The 18,686-nt window shown below is 53.3% G+C and overlaps 1 protein-coding gene across 1 annotated transcript in view; it reads left to right on the top strand.

Moving 5' to 3' along the window:
• The window catches only part of SEC14L1 (SEC14 like lipid binding 1), a 40,647-nt gene extending 36,345 nt beyond the window's left edge, over positions 1 to 4,302 (top strand). Inside the window, exons 13-16 of the mRNA XM_041409166.1 lie at positions 1,381 to 1,515; positions 1,986 to 2,237; positions 3,348 to 3,526; positions 4,045 to 4,302. Coding sequence (XP_041265100.1) covers positions 1,381 to 1,515; positions 1,986 to 2,237; positions 3,348 to 3,526; positions 4,045 to 4,150 — 672 coding nt within the window. The 3' untranslated portion in view covers positions 4,151 to 4,302. The remainder of the gene's footprint in view (positions 1 to 1,380; positions 1,516 to 1,985; positions 2,238 to 3,347; positions 3,527 to 4,044) is intronic.
• The last annotated feature ends 14,384 nt before the right edge of the window (positions 4,303 to 18,686 follow it).

Raw genomic sequence — 18,686 nt, 5'->3', positions numbered from 1 at the left:
AGGCAAACATGGTAGCAGAGCTCAGAGCAAGAGCTGATCCAGAGGGTCTGTGTCACCTTAAAATCTGATCCCAAAGGAGCCCAAGGAACATGAGGCACATCTGCTAAGAGAGCTCAGCAAACAGCCCAGTCTCCCCACACAGAGTGTGCAGTTACCCCAGCAAAGCAGAAAAGTGTTTTTTTACTGCAGGATGCTGTAATTTCTCAGTCCCTTGTCACGTGCCTGTGACAATGCAGCTGTTTCCTGCCTGGACCTTGGGTGTCAGTTGGACCTGACATTTAACATCTCACTGATAATGTAAGGTTTGTTTCACGTGTAATGCTTTTGACAACACAGGCTGGCTGGGTTCTCAGCCCCTGTACACTCTCTAGATTAATTTCTGTACCATTCTTGAAAATTCAGCTGTGTGTTCTCAGCCCCTGTACAGTCTCTGCATTAATTTCTGTACCATTCTTGAAAATTCAGCTGTGTCAGTTCCAATAGAGTCTCAAATGATCATGAAGTACAGTTAGATGTGTTGGAGTAGAGCATGTGTTTATCTCCAGTGGGCTGGTTTTTGTTGCAGCAGTAGCTTTCAGTGTTATCTAATTTGGAGCTTAAAGCTGGCAAAATCCACTGCTTAAATGAGCAAAAGTGAATGTTACCAGAAAACAAATTGCTACAATACTTCCTGCTAGTTACAGGCAGTGGCAGTCTCTCTCTTCTTCTTTACTTCTGGGTATTTGAACAAAAATGACTTCTCTGAGATCTTTTCAATTCTCTGTTGTAATTCTGTTACCAAACTTCTAGTTCCCCAGACACTTCTGTGGAACCTCCTGTGAGCTTCATTGCTACAGGCTTCTTAAAACAGAAGTTTGCTTAGGGAAGTTGTGTAATCACTTCCACCACTGAGCTGTCAGACAGCTGTAACTTCAAAACTGTTAATTTTCCTGGCTGCAGTATATTTTTACCTGCTTGGAAACTTTTTGTATCTCTCCACTATCTATCCTTAAATTTAGCTACCACCATTCTTTCAGGTCACTGTAGCTCTATTTTTCACACTTAGTCACTGTTGCCAGTTCCCTCAGGATTCTGAAGTGCCTCCCATCTTTCTTCAGTGTAAGGTGGTGTAAAATATAATTGCAGCCTTTGCACAGTCCCTTTCTGGGGTGCTGGCTGTTGTGTTTGTACAAGATCTGTTCCCCTGGTGTGCAATTCTGCAAACACCTCACCCAGATAATTTGAAAAAGAATTACCTATGTATCATGTACAAGCTATAAAATTACTTTCAGACTGTTCCCTTCTCCAGAGTATTGCTGAGTGTTTGTTCTGAAGCTGGAAGGCAGAGAACATGATGGGATGGTCACAGGAGATAATTCTTGATGTTTTTTTTTGTTTTAGTGTGAAGTACCAGAGGGTGGGCTGGTTCCCAAGTCCCTCTACCGGACAGCAGAAGAGTTGGAAAATGAAGACATCAAGCTTTGGACTGAAACAATCTACCAGTCTGCAAGTGTCTTCAAAGGGGCTCCCCACGAGGTACAGCTCCAGCTGCCCTTTGCTTTCATTTTCACCTCAGCCCTCTGCTCTGAGCTCGGTCTCTTGGCCTGGGAATGCTTTATTGCCTGTTTATTTAGCCCCTGTGCTTCCACCTTCTGGAGCTGGTGCACAGTGATGCTTTAATAGCTGAAGTTTGTGATTGTTCCTTCTGTTATTTTGTTGCCTTTTAGAGAATATCACTGGTTTTCATTCTATTCAAAGTCATATTCTTCTAAGCAAAGCAAGCAAACTTCTCAGAAGCTGCTTGAATGCTTCTGAAAGTAAGAAGGATAGACATCCCATCAGGGGGGAATTTGCATCTCCAATGCCTTTTTGTTCGACTATTAAAAAGCCTTTTTAAGAGTAGAAACTAAGCCCAGCAACAAAAAAGCTCTGTTCTTTGTCTGTTCTGTAGGAGTTTGCTTTTAGTGAGCAAATTGCTGTTGTCTAATGTTTCTCTCCTGCCTCAGGTTCTCATCCAGATCGTGGACGCCTCGTCGGTGATCACGTGGGATTTTGACGTGTGCAAGGGCGACATTGTTTTTAACATCTTCCATTCCAAAAGAGCCCCACAGCCTCCCAAAAAGGACTCTCTGGGAGCTCACAGCATTACATCTCCTGGTGGGAACAACGTCCAGTTGATAGACAAAGTCTGGCAGCTGGGACGTGACTACAGCATGGTGGAGTCTCCCCTGATCTGCAAAGAAGGGGAGAGTGTGCAGGTGAGGCAGGCAGAGCCCCTGTGGGGGCAGATGGAGCCCAAAGTGCCTGTTCTTACTCACAGCACTGACAGCTCAGTGCTGGTGACTCAGTGCTGGCCTTGCTTTTGGCCAGCATTTAGCTGCTCTTCCAGGCTGGGTGCTGCAGGGAGCAGGGGTGGGATTTATGTTGGATCTGCTGGGAGGGGAAGTTTCATCAGGTCTGCTAGGGACATGGGGAGGAACACCTAAAATGCACATCCAGAAAGCAACAAAACATGCTTTGTGCTGTAATTCTGACAGTTATTTCCTGAAGAGGGTGGGATTTATGTTGGATCTTCTGGGAGGGGAAGTTGCATCAGGTCTGCTAGGGACTGAGATGGACCAGCAAGGAACATGGGGAGGAACACCTAAAATGCACATCCAGAAAGCAACAAAACATGCTTTGTGCTGTAATTCTGACAGTTATTTGCTGAAGCAAATATTCTGTGTTTGAGGAATATCACAGTGCCTGCCCTCAGTAATAAGAGAAGGCTGGAAATCAAGTCTGAGATTCTGTGTTTGCACTCTAATGGGCAGTGTAAGAGCTCCTGATGGCCAAAGCTCCTGAAGGATTTTTTATGCCATTTGCAACCTGTCCTTTAATTCCAAGTTTAATATAGCATGCAGCATGTTTATAGTCACACTGCTGTTCCTGTTGACTTGAAATGAGTCAAACAGCCTCTGAAAAAGCAGCTCCTTAAGTCACCAAGATGGAAATGTTAAACTGGAAATATGGGCAGTGACCTCTTAAACTGTGAGGCAGAAGCCTTGACTGCTCTTTTCACAGCCTCAAAGGACAGCTGTGAATGAAAATAAATTGAAAAATGGATATTGTTTTAAAGCAGAACTTGTCCTTTCAGTGTATTAAATCCTAACCCCTCGACACTGTGCTGGTGTTCCATCCCAGATTTGATAAGGATGTTGTGTGGGGAGAGTCTCCCAGCACTGCCATTTGGCTGAGGAGCTGAAATGTTGGCACTGGGCAAAAATTCGGGGCATGTAGGCACTTTGTCTAGGCTTAGAAAAGTAAATCAAGCCTACAAATCTCTGTTAACCGAGGTAATTTTTGATTTTTGTTGTGTCTGCTTGCAGGGCTCCCATGTGACCAGGTGGCCTGGCTTCTACATTTTACAGTGGAAATTCCACAGCATGCCTGCCTGTGCTACAACCAACCTGCCTCGTGTGGATGATGTGCTGGCATCTCTACAGGTGTCCTCTCACAAATGTAAAGTGATGTACTATACAGAAGTGATAGGATCTGAAGATTTCAGGTATGTCTGGCCAAAAGCAGCCAGTGTCAAACCTTTCTGACTATTTGGATGATCAGGTCAATGTCAGCTTCACTTAAACACAAGTAAATTGTGAGAGCCTTAAAAAAATTGCACTGAGGGCAACTAATGTGTAAAAGGGGTTAATTACTTGTGTGGTGGCAATATCACTGGTCACTTGGCTCTGCTCTGAGAGCTTGTTGGGCTTGGCAGGTTGTCCTGTAGAAGGGAGTGCAATTCAAATTCCAGTTGTTGAATTTAATTTTCTGCCAGTGGATAAACTTCACTGAAATTAAATTTCTGTCTCTTTGAACAGCATCTGGTTTTTGAAAGAGGTGCAGTGTCCTCATTGCTTTATGTGGTGAGGCAGAAAAGCTTTTGAGTATCTGCACCAAAGCTGTTACTTGCTTTTTATTCAGTGTGCAAGCAAATTCAGTATAGACACAGAGCAGAAATCAAAATCTTTGTATGTTCTGAAGCTTAAAACTGCTTTCTTTTTTTCTTTTTTTTTTTCTCTGTAGGGGATCTATGACCAGCCTTGAATCAAGCCACAGTGGATTCTCCCAGCTCAGTGCTGCCACCACCTCCTCTAGCCAGTCCCATTCCAGCTCCATGATTTCCAGGTAGTGCCACAACAGCTGAAAAGCAAATGGATGTGATGGCTGGACCCTCTCCCGTGGCAGCTGACTGCAATACAGCATATTCAACTGGCAATTGTGCAAAAAAAAACCCACCCCAAAAAGCCTTTTATAGATAGTAAAGTAGCTGTTTGAATTTTACACTTAGTGGTTTTGATCTTTGTTAGATCCAACAGCTTGTCTCTTAACTTTAACCCTTTTTCCTAAATCAGCCATAAATATTTTTGCAAGTGTGCTTGCACAAATCCTAACTCTGAACACAAGGGCTCTTACTGAAAAGGAAAAACAACCAGTGCATCAGTTAAGAATGATTTCTTTTTTTTAACTGTGTAGATGTTAAAAAGGGAAAAAGAAAAACCCTACCAAAAATGCTCCATAGTGCATTAGAGATCAACTGCAAGTCTCCTGTCAGGACATTCCTTGCCATCCTGAGAAATCCCCTGTGATATTCCAGTGCTGCAAACTGTTCTCCTGTTGCCACTAATGATGTCCAAGACACAGAACAGCAGTTGCTGGATACTTGACTTTGTGAGTCCATTTTTTTCAAAGCATGCCCACAGAGCTGTGGCCAGGCTGTAACACTGAATATACCTTTTGTATGAGCACATTTCTGGGGAATTTGAGCTCTGGGTCTTGCTGGGTTAAAGCAATTTGTTCTTTCCTTGGATTTGTGCATGGAGCACTGTGGAGAGAGAGGTGGAGAGCAGGCTCTCCCTCACTGTGTCACACTGGGCTCATCCAGAGCTGCTCTGAGCTGTTCCCAGCCCTGTGCTGGAGCTTCACTCTGCTTCCCTAGTGCATTCCAAGCAAATGGATTTTACTGAGATTCTCTTCTTGTCAGGAACTTCTGCAGAGCTTCAGCTTGCTGCTTAAAGCAGTCTGAAAGAGGTGTGGCTTCCATCCTTCCTGAGCACTTCTCCCTCCCTGGGGCCTCCTGTCCTTCCCTGTGCCTGGCAGAAATAGATCACCTCAGGTCTGGTCAGCCTTCCTGTGGGCAGGGAGCACAGGGATCTTCCCTCTGAGTGATACAGGAGAAGATATTTAAGGATTTTCTCCACCATTTTCACTGCTGCCACTGCCAGGGGTGATCTGCCATTTGGGAATCTGTCCCTTTGGCCAGGCCCAAGCTGAACTCTGTTCAGGTGTTCTTCCCTCTCCAGCCCTCTCTCTATGCACAGCAAAAGGCTCCAAAGACTGAACTGTCAGACAGACACAGACCACACCTGGCAGTGGAGCAGAGAAGATTTTGGTCTGAAATGCCAACAGTATTTGCACAATTAGACCCTTCTTGATCTTTCCTTACCCTTGGTAGAGCTAAAATGTCCCTGCAGGCACAAGGAGCTCCTGTGCTGGCTGCAGTCCCTGCTGGGAAGTGGGATAGGGTCTGGCTTGGGTAAGTGGTGGAGGAGCTTCAGGAGGTGTTGCACTTGGATAGCAGAACTCACTCAAGATTCTGGATCCCCTGCCTGAGGAATGCTGGTTCTGGACTCAGTGTGAAGCTTTTTTATGCCTGCAGAGCTCTGGAAAGGCAGGTGACAGACCCCTGCTGCAGCCCTGTTCTGGCTGTGGCACGTGCCAGAGCTGACAGGTATTTTAGTAGCAGAGGTGCTCAGAGACCAACCTCCTTAAACTGAACCAAATGGATCTTAGAAGCTGCAGATGGAGGTCAGGCTGTTGCTTAGGCTGCCAGAGGGACACAGGTCACTGTTGGTGTCACACAGCTCCCACCCAGTGTCTGCACAGGCTGTGGCTCCAGGGCTGCTCCCAGGAGCTCTGCCCAAATTCCTGACCCCAGGAACAAGGCTTCCCAGCACAGGGAGTGCAGCTGGAGCACAGTGAGGTTCACCTGCTGACACTCATGACACTCACTCTTCCCATTCACCAGGCTGTAAGGGCTGAAGATGGTCCCTTTCTCTCTCTCTCTCTCTCTCAGATGGTGATTTTGTTGATAGCTGCTCCATTCAACACTCCACATCTGTCCAGGTGTCTGCCTTTGTAGACCTTTTTGAGTTGCAGTCCCTTTTCAAGTCTGAAGATCTATATTTTTATTTTTCACTTGAGCTGGCTCAAAAGTGGCACTTTGGGTTTTTCCTGCTTTTGATCTTAACACATCATTTAGAGCTCAAAGCACATTACAGCACAAACAAGCAGGGAGGAAAAATTCCAGAAAAACAATAGTTAATCTTCCTGTAAGCAAAGTGCTGTGGCAATATGACTTGATCACTGCAGTCTGACTAAATTTCCCATCCCCTGGTCTTTCTTTGTGTGATACTGCTCTTCCTTCTCTCAGCCAGTGACTCTTCTGTTGGCACCTTCCTGTTATCAGTGTCCTTCACTTCCCTGTCCCTCCTCATGAACTGCATATCAAATTCTGTAAATGTTTTGTATACATAATACCTCATTCTTGGTAATAAAATACAGATAGTCTTTAAAAGATTTTTTTATTGTTATCAATAAATGTTAATTGTTTGGAAAAAAAATGCAGGGGGAAGTGTCTTTATTTCATTCATCTGCTGCAAAGCTGCTGGGTTATTTTAGGTGCTGGATTCAGATCTGCCAGTGCTGGGTGAGGGAGGGGCTCCTTGGCTGCCCCCACCACTGCCACCTCAGGCAGGAGGCCCAGACAGTCACACTCAGGAAATGATGGTTTTTAATTAGTAGAAGTAGAATAAGCTTCAGCTATTTGAGAAACAGGAGCCAATAAATGTCAGACTGTGGGTTTTCTAATTCCTGGAACTGGAGCAGAGGCTGCAGCATGTAGCCATGTTTATGGTTGGTCTTTCAAATTTGATCCAAACTATGAGGTTTCTCTAAATGAGACTCTTTGACCATGGTCGTGGAGGTGTGTCAGCAAGAGCAGATGGCTGCCTGACCTACTTCAAGCTTTAGCATGTGGTCAATATTTCTATGCCAGCAGCTCTCAGCTGCTCAGGAGCTTGCTGGGTGCAGCAGTGCTTGAGAAGGTGTTGTGCAAGGAGGTGGCTTTGCTGCTCAGCTGGGCTGTGCCTGCAGACGTGGGGGAGCTGCCTTTGTGGCCAGTGCCCCTCTCTGAAATGGCAACCAAACAAACCTGAGCCTCAGCCCCTGCTTCAGCTGGGCAGGGGACAGTGGTGCAGGCCAGGCTGCATCAAACAGCTCCTCGGGGAGAGGTCTCAGCCTGAAGTGGGTGGTTTAGGCTTTTCTTTTCTTTTTTTCTTTTTTTTTTTTTTCCTAAAAGAAAAAGGTGCCATCTGGGTTTTCTTGGAAGGGCAGGAAGGTACTTAGGTTATTTTGCTAACTCATGCTGGCATAAGGGTTTGGATGCTGAAGAATAAAAGGATGGGGTTTTGCAATTTATTTTATTCCGTTCCCTAGGAGCACTGCTGAACTCCTCCCGCGTTGTGCCATCAGCCACAGGCCAAGGGAAGCAGGGAAGGGACCCTGGATTTGGGGCCCTTTCCCCTGTGCACAGGAGGGCTAAGAGAGAGCTGGGCTTCTCCCAACCCTCCTCCTGGCCTAACAAACCCACAAAGAAATAAATCTCAAGCTTTTCTTGGTGCTGATGGAGCCTTCCCTTGTGCCGTGGGGTGACCTTAGCAGGACACTTTTCCTGGGATGGGGAACCTGAGGGGAGTTCTGGATCCCAACATCCCTCAGGTGGGGCTTGGGATTTGCTGTGACCCCAGCACTGCCCCACACCTGGGCACTGTGCTTTGAACTGTTTGCAAAGAAAAGGGGAAATGAAGGAGAGAAAGAGGAAAAGAGAAAGAAAATGGGAAAGAAAAAAATAAAAAAGGAGTTAATGTCACACAGCATGCAACAAAAAAGGTGCAGGGCAGCCCCAGCCCCTGGTTTGCACACTCCCACTTCTCCTAAAGGCATTTTGTGCAGGAAACATCCAGCTGGGGGTTGAAGAGCAAGTGCAGGGGCCCCTGTGTGACCCCCACAAAGATCCATGGCCCAGCCCAGGGCTGGGGTCTGGATCCACTGCGTGGGGTCAGCGGCTCACCCAGATGTCACCCCACAGCCCAGTGTCCCCGCTGACCCCTCAGACCCCCATGGGGGCTCCCAGCCCTGGCGTGAGCAGGGTGAGGCCAGGGCGCTGCTGAGCCCGTCCAGGGAGGTCCCAGCTCTGCCCTGTGTCCCCAAATCCACCGTCTGTCACCCCTGGTACCGGGGGGCACCCACGGGGGGCAGCGGGCACGAACTCACCCACCCAAGCCCGGCGTGTAGCATGGAGGGAAGGGCTGGGGGAGACCCCCGAGGGGAATTTGGGGCCGTGCTGGTGCCCCAGGGACAGCGCAGGGACACGGGGCGGTCCCCGCACCAGCCCCACTAGATGGTGCCAGCAGCCCGCGCACGGCCCGGGCACCCGCGCTGCCGGGGGACACTGTCCCTGCTGTCCCTGCTGTCCCCACTGCCGGGGGGACACTGTCCCTGCTGTCCCCACTGCCGGGAGGACACTGTCCCTGCTGTCCCCATTGTCCCCACTGCCGGGGGGACACTGTCCCTGCTGTCCCCACTGTCCCCACTGCCAGGGGACACTGTCCCTGCTGTTCCCACTGTCCCCACTGCCAGGGGACACTGTCCCTGCTGTTCCCACTGTCCCCACTGCCAGGGGACACTGTCCCTGCTGTTCCCACTGTCCCCACTGCCGGGGGACACTGTCCCTGCTGTCCCTGCTGTCCCCACTGCCGGGGGACACTCCCTGCTACAAAGGAGGGACACTGTCCCCGCTGTCCCTGCTGCTGAAGGGACACTGTCCCTGCTGCTCTGTCCCTCGTGCACAGGCTCGGCGTGGAGCTGGGGCTGGAGCACTGGTCAATACTGGGAGCCACAAACAGGGCAGGGGACCCCCGTGTGACACCCCCAGTGCCTTGTGCAGGCTGAGCTAGAGCTGAGGCTGGGCAGAGCTAAGGAATAAAGCAGGGATTTATGAAAAGGCCTCAATGGATGCACCTTGGGCAGCACAAGAGCCCAGCCAGGGCTGCACCCAAGATGAACTCAAATAGTCCCAAAATGCACGAGCGCTCACGGGGTCTCTCCCTGGGATCAGCTCTGCTCCATGTGCACATTGCAGTTCATTGTCCAGTTTCAGCTTTAGCCCCTGCACTCCCATCCTGCTTGTTTTTCTCTCTCCAGCCCATGCTGTTTGTGCTCTTGGGCTGAGATTTGGATCATTTGTCCTTGGTGCCCAGCTGGAGCAGGAATTGTTTTGTCTCCCTGCTCTGTGCACAGAGCTCACCATCCCCTGATGTGAAACTCAGCCCCACTCACTAAAGCAGCTCAGAATCTGAAAATATAAAAGCTAAACCTGAGGCATCACTGGCCCAGCAAGGACAGCACATCATTCATGGAGCAGCCGCCACTCCAGACCCACGGGGTGCTGGGCTGGGACACTCCCAGCCCCCCCAGCCCTGTCCCTGTGCCCTGCACATCCCAGAGGATGCTGCACTGACCTCCAGGCACCATCCTGGCTGTGGGTTTGCCCCCCCACTGCTGAGAATCTTCCTGAACACTCACAATCTCCCAGGAGTCCTGAGAAACTTAATCAGCACTGGAGAAAACCCTTGAGGATCTGCTGGGATAAATGCTGTAGAAGTGAAAAAATATCCTGCTGATTTCTTGGCTCCAGTATGGATTGGCCCACGAGCTGCAGTGGGCTGTATCCAAACATTGAATTTTAATTATGAGCAGGATTTCACCAGGGACAGTGAGATGAGAAGAGGAGCAGGCCAGTGAAAAAGATGGAAACTGAAAATGCAAGTTCTCCCAAAAAAAAAAAGGCCTTGAAGCTCTTTTTTTGGAAGCCTTTTCTTGGCAAAACAAAATTTATCTCGAGCATTTTTGCCTTTGCATAGTTATCCAGCAGCTCCACTGCAGGTCCTGTGCCAGGCTCTGTGCAGTGCCAGCAGCCCATCCTGTCCCAGAGCAGAGCCCTGCTCCCCAGGAGGGCCCAGCACCATTCCCAGGGATCCACCCCAGACCCACAGCTCCAACTCACTCTGCCCCCACCAGGGCAGCCTCAGAGGGTGAAGCAAAACCAACCTGGAGCAGCATCCCAGCCCTTGGGCCTGAACAGGGTTGTTCTTCTGCTTTAGGAGGCAAAGCCCCAGTGCTGCTGATGCTCTGGGATCCAGTGGAACACTTTGGGATCCAGTGGAATGCTCTGGGATCCAGTGGAACACTCTGGGATCTGGCGGGACACTCTGGGATCCAGTGGAATGCTCTGGGATCCAGTGGAACCCTCTCAGATCTGGTGGAATGCTCTGGGATCTGATGGAACACTCTGGGATCCAGTGGAACACTCTGGGATCCAGTGGAATGCTCTGGGATCCAGTGGAACCCAGAGCACTCTGGGATCCCACTCTGGGATCCCTCCCCACCCGTCCCCAGCCGTGTCCCACGGGCAGTGGCACAGGTTCAGTGGGGTTTGGGGGAGCTGCTTGCACAGCTTGGTGTCACTGCTCCGTGTCCCCCAGGGGAAGGGCCTGGAGGTGGGACTGCCAAGGCCTGCAGGACAAGTGCCACCGTGCCAGGAGGGGTGGCTGGGACTCTGCCCTCACACCAGTGCCCTGCTGGTCCCAGCGTGGCATGGCTCTGGTGGCCACCACTGGGGCTGGGCTGCTCCAGTCCTGGGCAGCAGCTCCAGCCACAGCTCACCAAATCCTGCCTCATTCCAGGTGTTCTCCAGCTTACATACTCTTAACAAAGCGTGATCTTAAGTCATTAACTACATCACAACAACTTATTATATTCATTGGTGCAAAGCAATGAGTGCCAATATAATTGGCAAAAGTTTTACAGAAATTTCACAAGGCACGAATACACATCTACTTGTGCACGCAGCCTCGCTTACAAAAATGCTCATGTATCTTTTCTAATCTGTTTCCATGCTGACAGCCTTGTCTTCTTCCTTGTTATGGATAGACTCACAAATCATCGTTATTTCTTCTGTTCACTCAGCTTTGCTTGCAGGCCAGCTCTCAAGCCCCTCCATAGCCATCAGGGCTCTGTTCTGCACAAACCCCCCAGGTGAGCAGAGCCCCCCGTACCCCAGCCCCTGCCTGAGGCTCCCCCCTGCCCCCCTCCCTGGCACCGGGGCACGCATTCTGTGCCCTCTGGAGCGGCAGCCAGCCCGGGTTGTGAGCCAGAGGATTGCCAAACACACCTGGCTGTGCCAGGTCACCCCGCACGGCTGGCGCTGTCACACGGAGCCGGGACAAAGCCGCGCCTTTGTTTGCTGCTCCTTGGGCATCGCGGCGGGCTGGGCACTGGGGGGTGGCAGCTCGGGAGCATGAGCTCACCCTAGGCTGGGTTTGTCTTCGTGCTAAACCCTTCCTGGAGATGTCAGCTGCCAGAACGTGTCATTTCTGCTTCACGGCGCTGCCTCAGCGCCGCACGGCTGCGACAGAGTGACAAACAGCAGCATCCTTGGAGCTCGGTCTGGACGGCTCTCCTCTGAAACAAGCTGGGCTGGGCTGGGCTGAGCTAGCCACGGAGACTCTGCAGGGGCTGGGGCTGCCCGTGGTGAGAGGGACGGGCTGTGAGCTTTCCTGACACAGCCCCGGTCACCGGGACGTGCTCCCGGGCCCAAAAGCAAGGCTGGGGCTGTCCCAGCTCGGTGTCAGACCCGGCAAGTGCGGCGGGACCCTGCCCTGCCGCCCTCCCGGGATGCTGCCTGTCCCCCTCCACATCCCGGGATGCTCCATGCCCAGTTCCACATCCCGGGATGCTCCATGCCCAGTTCCACATCCCGGGATGCTCCATGCCCAGTTCCACATCCCGGGATGCTCCCTGTCCCCTCCTTCCACATCCCGGGATGCTCTTTGCCTTCCTCCACATCCCAGGATGCTCCCTGTCCCGCTCTCTGCATCCCGGGATGCTTCTTCTCATATCCACATCCCGGGGTGCTCCCTGTCCCCATCCACACCCCGGGATGCTCCTTTTCACCTCCACATCCCGGGGTGCTCCCTGCCCTCCCCGGCTCCAGTGATATTTTTCAGCTTTGCTCTTTTATTTTTACCTGCAGAGAAGCTGCTCCAGGAGGGGACAACAGAGCAGTGCCTTGCCCTCCTTGCCTCAGTTTACCTTGTGAAAAAACAAACCTCAGCTCTCTGCCCATGCAGAGGTTTGCTGAGGTTTTTAGCAGCTCCCTGCAGCACTCGGCTGGAGGGATGGAGCTGAGAACTGGAGCTGTGGATTGATTGTTGATTTTCCCTTCCCACAGTCCTGCTTGGAGAGCAGAAGGAACTTGGCCAACACCAGCACCAGGAGACACATCCATCAGCACTGGGCAAATACACCAATTGTTCCCAGCCCTGCAGGAAGGGCCAGGAGGGGAGCACAGGAGCACCCACACGGGTCACTGCACAGAAAAAACACAGGCAGGGGCATTGGGAGGGCCTGGCTGACCCATGGCCCTCCTGGGACACGGGAAGAGGTGTCCAGGTCCTGGTGTTGAGCAGCATCCCCTCCCCTCCTGGTGCCACTTGGGGCCACGCTGGCCTTGACAGAAATGAGACCTGAATCTGAGCACAAGGCAGCAGCACAGGGTAACTCAGCCCAGCCAGCTTCCCTCTGTTTCACACCACTGCTGGAGAAGGCTGATGGAAGTGCACATCATTCCCTTCCTCAGAGCCAGGGGGGAGCCACAGGGCTGGGCTCAGGCACCTGGGAACAGCTCTGATGCAGCTCACAGCCATTCCCTCCAGCCCTGCAGGGAGGGGACTCTGAGCCCCCCATTTCCTGCAATGTCCCCAGGCTGGCAATGTCCCCTGCCCTCCCATCCCCTCCTGCAAATGTGACTTTGGGTTCTTCATCTTTTAGTCCCAGGACATCACCTGCACAACCTGATCTAGTGGGTGGCCATGGCAGGAGGCTGGAACGAGATGATCTGTGAGGTTCCTACCCACCCAGCCTGTTCTGTAACCTCCTGGTTTTGTGGTTCCATGGTTCTCTGGTTCCATGGTTCTGTGGTTCTGTGGTCACTCCTCCTGGCTCAGCTGGCAGTTTGTCCTGCTGGGGACAGTCCCCAATGTCTCTGCCCACAGAGAGATGCCCTTGCTCAGTTCCCAGTCACAGGAGGGGACTGGAGCAGGTGACAGCAGTGTCCTGCAAACCTGAGACATGGCACAGCTCATCCTTCAGGGCAGGGAGAGCCCCACCCCGGGCAGGCAGGGCAAGCTGCCATTTATGGCTCACCAGCCCCACTTTGATCCCTCCCAAGCAAAAACCTGGGGAAAGCAAAAGCTCCAGAGCCCTGAGGACGCCAGAAGTCGGGAGCCAGCTTGGAGCCAGGCTCAGCAGGGTGGTGCCCCTGGGCACGGCCAGGCCTGGCTCTGCTGATCCTCCCCGACAGGAAATTGTCACAAACGTGAGGTGTCCTGACAGCCCCCGGCTGAGGCTGTGGAGCCGCCACGGCGCTGCCCGAGCGGGGCTGTCAGGAGCTCTTAGGGTGACAGGGGCTGCACTGAGGGGCTGCTGGGGACTGGGGCTGGGCAGAGCTTTCCTCCTCTCAACCCAAAACATGAGAGGTTTTGGGGATGGGCAGAGCTTTCCTCCTCTGAACCCAAAACATGAGAGGTTTTGGGGCTGGGCAGAGCTTTCCTCCTCTCAACCCAAAACATGAGAGGTTTTGGGGATGGGCAGAGCTTTCCTCCTCTGAACCCAAAACACGAGAGGTTTTAGGGATGGGCAGAGCTTTCCTCCTCTGAACCCACAACATGAGAGGTTTTGGGGGCAGCCAGACCAAAATGCTGAGACTCCACAGCTGATGGAGTATCAAGGAGCTGCCACCCTGTCCCCTACACTGTGGGCCTGGCACATTCCCAAAACATGAGAGGTTCTGGGGGCAGCCAGAACAAAATGCTGAGACTCCACAGCTGACGGAGTATCAAGGAGCTGCCACCCTGTCCCCCACACTGTGGGCCTGGCACATTCACAGGGAGCTTCAAAGCCTGTAAAATGAATGCAAGTCTCATTTTATTTTACCCTTGCTTTTGGCTAGAGCTGTCCTTTGCTCCTGCCCTGGAATGGAAGGAGCAGTTTGACCATGAATGTGTCTAGGGCAATAATGAGCTCAGATCCAGGACAACACTGAGGTCACTTGTGCCCCATCATGTGAAGTTTATTTGGTTATTTAAGGACAAGAAGTCACTGGGGAAAGAGTTGGGAGCTGTGGCATGAAAGCCCAGGGAGCCCAGGCCATGCAGTGAGTGGGGAAGGGCCCCCCTGGGCAGTGACAGGCAACCCTGGGCAGGCAGAGCACTGGGGGATGTTTACAAAATGACATTTTCATACACTCTGGAAAGGAAAAAAAATAAGCAGCAGTTTGTTTTCAGGGTGAGAGCATCACGTCTGCCTGGCTTTGCATGGCAAGGAGCAGTGCTCCCAGCAGGACACGGGCAGGGGAGGCTTGGCTGCCAGCACTGCCCTGGGCAGGGGCACAGCCTGGCAGGGCTGAGCTGTGGGGATGGGTGCAGTGTCCCTGACAGCCTCGGTGACAGCCTGGCACAGAGGGGTCCTGGCTCAGACCGGGCTGCAGAGCACCTTGGATGGGTGAAGAACCTCTTCTGTGCTCCTGTCTCCCAAATCTGGGGTGTTGGGCATCTCCTGCCAGCACCAGACCCTCTGCACCTTGTGTTAACCTGTGGATCTGCTGAAGATCCCATCTCCTTCTGACATTGCCATGAGAAGCCACACACCCACTCCTGGCCCCCCACATCCCACCAGCCATCCCTCGAGGGTGCCAGGCTTTCCCTGAGCTTTGGAGTAGCTCCTCTCTTCTCTCCACATTTTCTTGGACCCCATGGTGTATGTCAGGGGTGTTCTTACCTAATTAGCCATTTTTTTTTTCCTCCAGAAATCCCTTGCCTTTAGGACTTGTGTCAGTCATCCAGAGATGCACAGCCAAGGGCATCCTGCAACCTTGCCCTGGTGAAGGCTGCTACACTTTGTACATTTCTTTCCATGCCTCTCACATTCAGCCCCACTGATCCATCAGCATCCCTGTTCCCCTGTCTGCTCCTGGCTCCCCTCCCTCCCCTTTCCCCACCTGTACCCTGAACCCAGGACAGCAAGGTCCAGATCTGGGGTTTTCATGCCTACAGTAGCATCAGCCAGACAGCCCAGAGCCTCCTGTCCCTGCCTGCACTGATTTGATCTCCAGTGGCCAAGGGTGAAGGAGGGGTGCAGCACTGCCTTGGGGCTGCAGCCCCACGAGGAGGGGGCTCAGGGCTCAATCCCACATGGAGGAGGCTCAGGGCTCAATCCCAACTAGAGGAGGCTCAATCCCAAGTGGAGGAGGCTCAGGGCTCAATCCCAAGTGGAGGAGGCTCAATCCCACATGGAGGAGGCTCAGTCCCAACTAGAGGAGGCTCAGGGTTCAATCCCACTTGGAGGAGGCTCAGGGTTCAATCCCACATGGAAGAGGCTCAATCCCACTTGGAGGAGGCTCAATCCAAACTGGAGGAGGCTCACTGTTCAATCCTACATGGAGGAGGCTCAGGGCTCAATCCCACATGGAGGAGGCTCAGTCTGGCTTGGAGCAGCATGCAGAAAATCAGCTCAGCCTGGCTGCCCATGTACCTGGTAGCACCCCACCAGTCTTTACTGGCCCTCCAAGAAGATCAGCACTAATATTTTGCTTAATCTTGTGCCTGGAGAGGTTAAGGCAGCTGCCAGCTCTGGGTTTCCCTCCTCGATGCTGCTGCAGGCAACAAAGCCACAGAGCCAGGCACTGGGAGCAGTGCAGCCTGCTGCAGGGTGGGGTGCTCTGGGTCTCTGCTCCCCCTGGGCACCTCAGGGCTGCAGGAGACCTCAGCATCACACAGTTCATCCCCTGATGGCCTGAGAGCTCTGCTGTGTCACCCCATGTCACCCAAGGAAAAGCCGTGCTGGTGGCCCCAAGAGAGGCGAGCTCTTTCCTCCAGCCAATAATCCAGCCAGAGCAAGATAAGAGATGTTATAGAAACTCCTCTGAGCCTGAGAACAGCTACACTAAATCCCTTTAGTCCCCGGCGAGGTGTTTGTTTGCGGGGAGCCTGGGTTTTGTTACCCGAGGCGGTTCAGTACAGGCTGTCCGTGATTCCCTGCCCTCCCCCGGGGCTGTGACAGGAAACGGGGCTGGGGTCAGGGAAGGGCTCCAAACCCCAGATGGCATGGAAGAGGTCATCTGGAGAGGCATGAGGGGCAGAGCACCCGTGCCAGGGTCAGCACCCAGTGCCCCTGTGCCGAAAACAGGGTGTCACAGCTGTGACCCCGTGCTGGTGGCAGCGCAGGTGACACTGCTGCCCATGAGCACATCAGCAGGATGTGCCACGGGGATTCAGCTCCCCTGAGTGATGAGTGACCAACAGGGATCTCCTCCCACACCTCGTTCAGGGAGGACCCCAAACCCAGCCCCAGTGACCCCCAGCAAACCTCAGCCCTCCCGTCTCACAACCAGCTCCTGCCTCTGAGCCCAGCTGGCCCCGGGGGTCACCAGGCTGGAGTTTGTGTGACCCTCTCTAGGGCTGTGGCCCCTCGGAGTGGCAGGTGGCCCTTGGTGGCCCCAGGAGCCGGGAGCAGAAGCCGTGCTGTTCCAGACAGGAGCAGCACGTGTGGCTGATCCATCTATGCATCCCCCCTCCAGGGGGGTGGCGGCTATAGGGCTCGGATTTCTCCTCTCACCTGCCGCTGAATCAAAGGCCATTTGGATTTAATCTCCGGGAGAGGCAGGTTTAACCCTTTCGGGTGCAGCTTGTCCCCACACGGGGCAGGACCTGCCTCGCTGACCCTGTCCCCTCCTCTGCCTCACACAGCCCAGGCTGGCCCTTTGCTGTCCCACAGCAGGCAGCAGCTTCTCCTCCCTATCCTGTTTCATCTGGGCTCCCTTCCAGGGCTCAATCCACCTGGGAGAAGCCAGGATCCACCCCACGAGGCTGCTGCTTGGCCACTGCCTGCGGAGAGGGGCAGCAGCTGGGGCACAGCTGGCAGTGCAGGAGGGGCTCCCAGTGCTCCCACTTCCTTCCCAGCTCCTCAGCTGGGACACCCAGCTGGAAACACAGCCAGGCTCACATCCACCATTAATTTATGGCTGGTGAGGGGCTGGGAACACAAACCCTGTGAGGAATGACTGAAGGAGCTGGGGGGGCTCAGCCTGGAGAAAAGGAGACTCAGGGGTGCCCTCATCACTCTCACAGCTCCTGAAAGGTGCCTGTGCTCAGCTGGGGCTGGGCTCTTTCTCCAGGCAGTGCTGACAGAACCAGAGCACACAGCCTCAAGCTGCACCAAGGGAAATACAGGTTGGATAGCAGGAAAAAGTTTTTCACAGAAAGGGTGATGAAGTTCTGGCATGGCTGCCCGGGGAGGGGGTGCAGTCACCATCCCTGGGTGTGTTTAACAAAGCCTGGATGTGGCACTGGGGGCCAGGGTTCAGTTGAGGTGTTGGGGCTGGGTTGGACTCGATGATCTTGGAGGTCTCTTCCAACCCAGTGATTCTGTGAATTCTCTGAATTCTGTGATTTATCCAAGGGGAGAAGCAGAGGCAGGGGCATGACTGGGTAGGGTGGGATCATCCACACAGGCTGTGCTCACTGCATGTCCTGCTGTGGGTGCAAAGGCTGCTGAGGCTCTGGGTGCCCATTGCAGGACTCAGCTCCAGAAGCTGCTCAGGCTCCTGGGAATGCCCCACGGTGCTGCAGCCTGCTCACCAGCACTCACAGTGATGCCTCACTGCCTGTGAGCAATGGGCCAGCCCCAGGGCTCTGTCACCCGTGTGTGACCAGCGCTGCTGATCCGGGGCACCGTGTCCAGGGCTGGAGCAGTGCCCAGCACCAGCAGCTCCGGTGCTGAGAACACCAGAGCTGCTGAGCCAGGACAGCCAGGCTCTGAGGCAGGAGCTCCCCAGAGCACATCCAGGCCCAGCACGGGCTGTTCCTGAAGGTGCAAATTGCCTTTCTCCCGTCTGGGAGCAGCTGCGGAGCTGGGGAGCACTTGGCCATGGGAAGGGCTGCTGTGCTCTGCTGGATTTCCCCTCACTCAATCCCTTTCAGGCACCAGACATAAGCTGAAAAGCGAGGCAAAAAAATGAATGTTTGTAAAAGATTTCACAAACTTTGTCAGGACACCAGGATGTTTTTGGGGTGAGCTTCACTCACACCCCTCCAGCAGTGGAGCTCTGAGGGCTGGTTCAGGGACAGAAGAGGCACCACCCTGTTCCACATCCACACTGTTCCACATTCCCACTGGCAAACAGCCTGAGAGGGGAGCAGATCCCAGGCTTTCCCCTGTGCTGAGTGCTGCTGGCTTTTCCCAGGAGCAGGGGCTCAGCCCCTTCCTCTGTCCCCGTGCTCCCTGGCCCTGCAGCAGCTCACAGTGGGAAGCAGCAGCCCACACACCATTTCCCAGCATTCTGACCCAAACTGCCCTCTCCTGACTGCCAAAGGCTGCCCAGCCCATGGGGGCTTCACTCAGGCAGGAACCATCCAGTCTCCCATCCTTTGGCTCAGGCAGGGACCACCCAGCATCCCAGGCTTGGCTGATGGCTCTGCCTGAGCCCTGGC

The sequence above is a fragment of the Onychostruthus taczanowskii genome, unplaced genomic scaffold (assembly GCF_017590055.1).
Source record: "Onychostruthus taczanowskii isolate IOZ18803 unplaced genomic scaffold, ASM1759005v1 scaffold30, whole genome shotgun sequence".
NCBI lineage: Eukaryota > Metazoa > Chordata > Aves > Passeriformes > Passeridae > Onychostruthus > Onychostruthus taczanowskii.
This window is presented reverse-complemented; position numbering and strand designations above follow the sequence as displayed.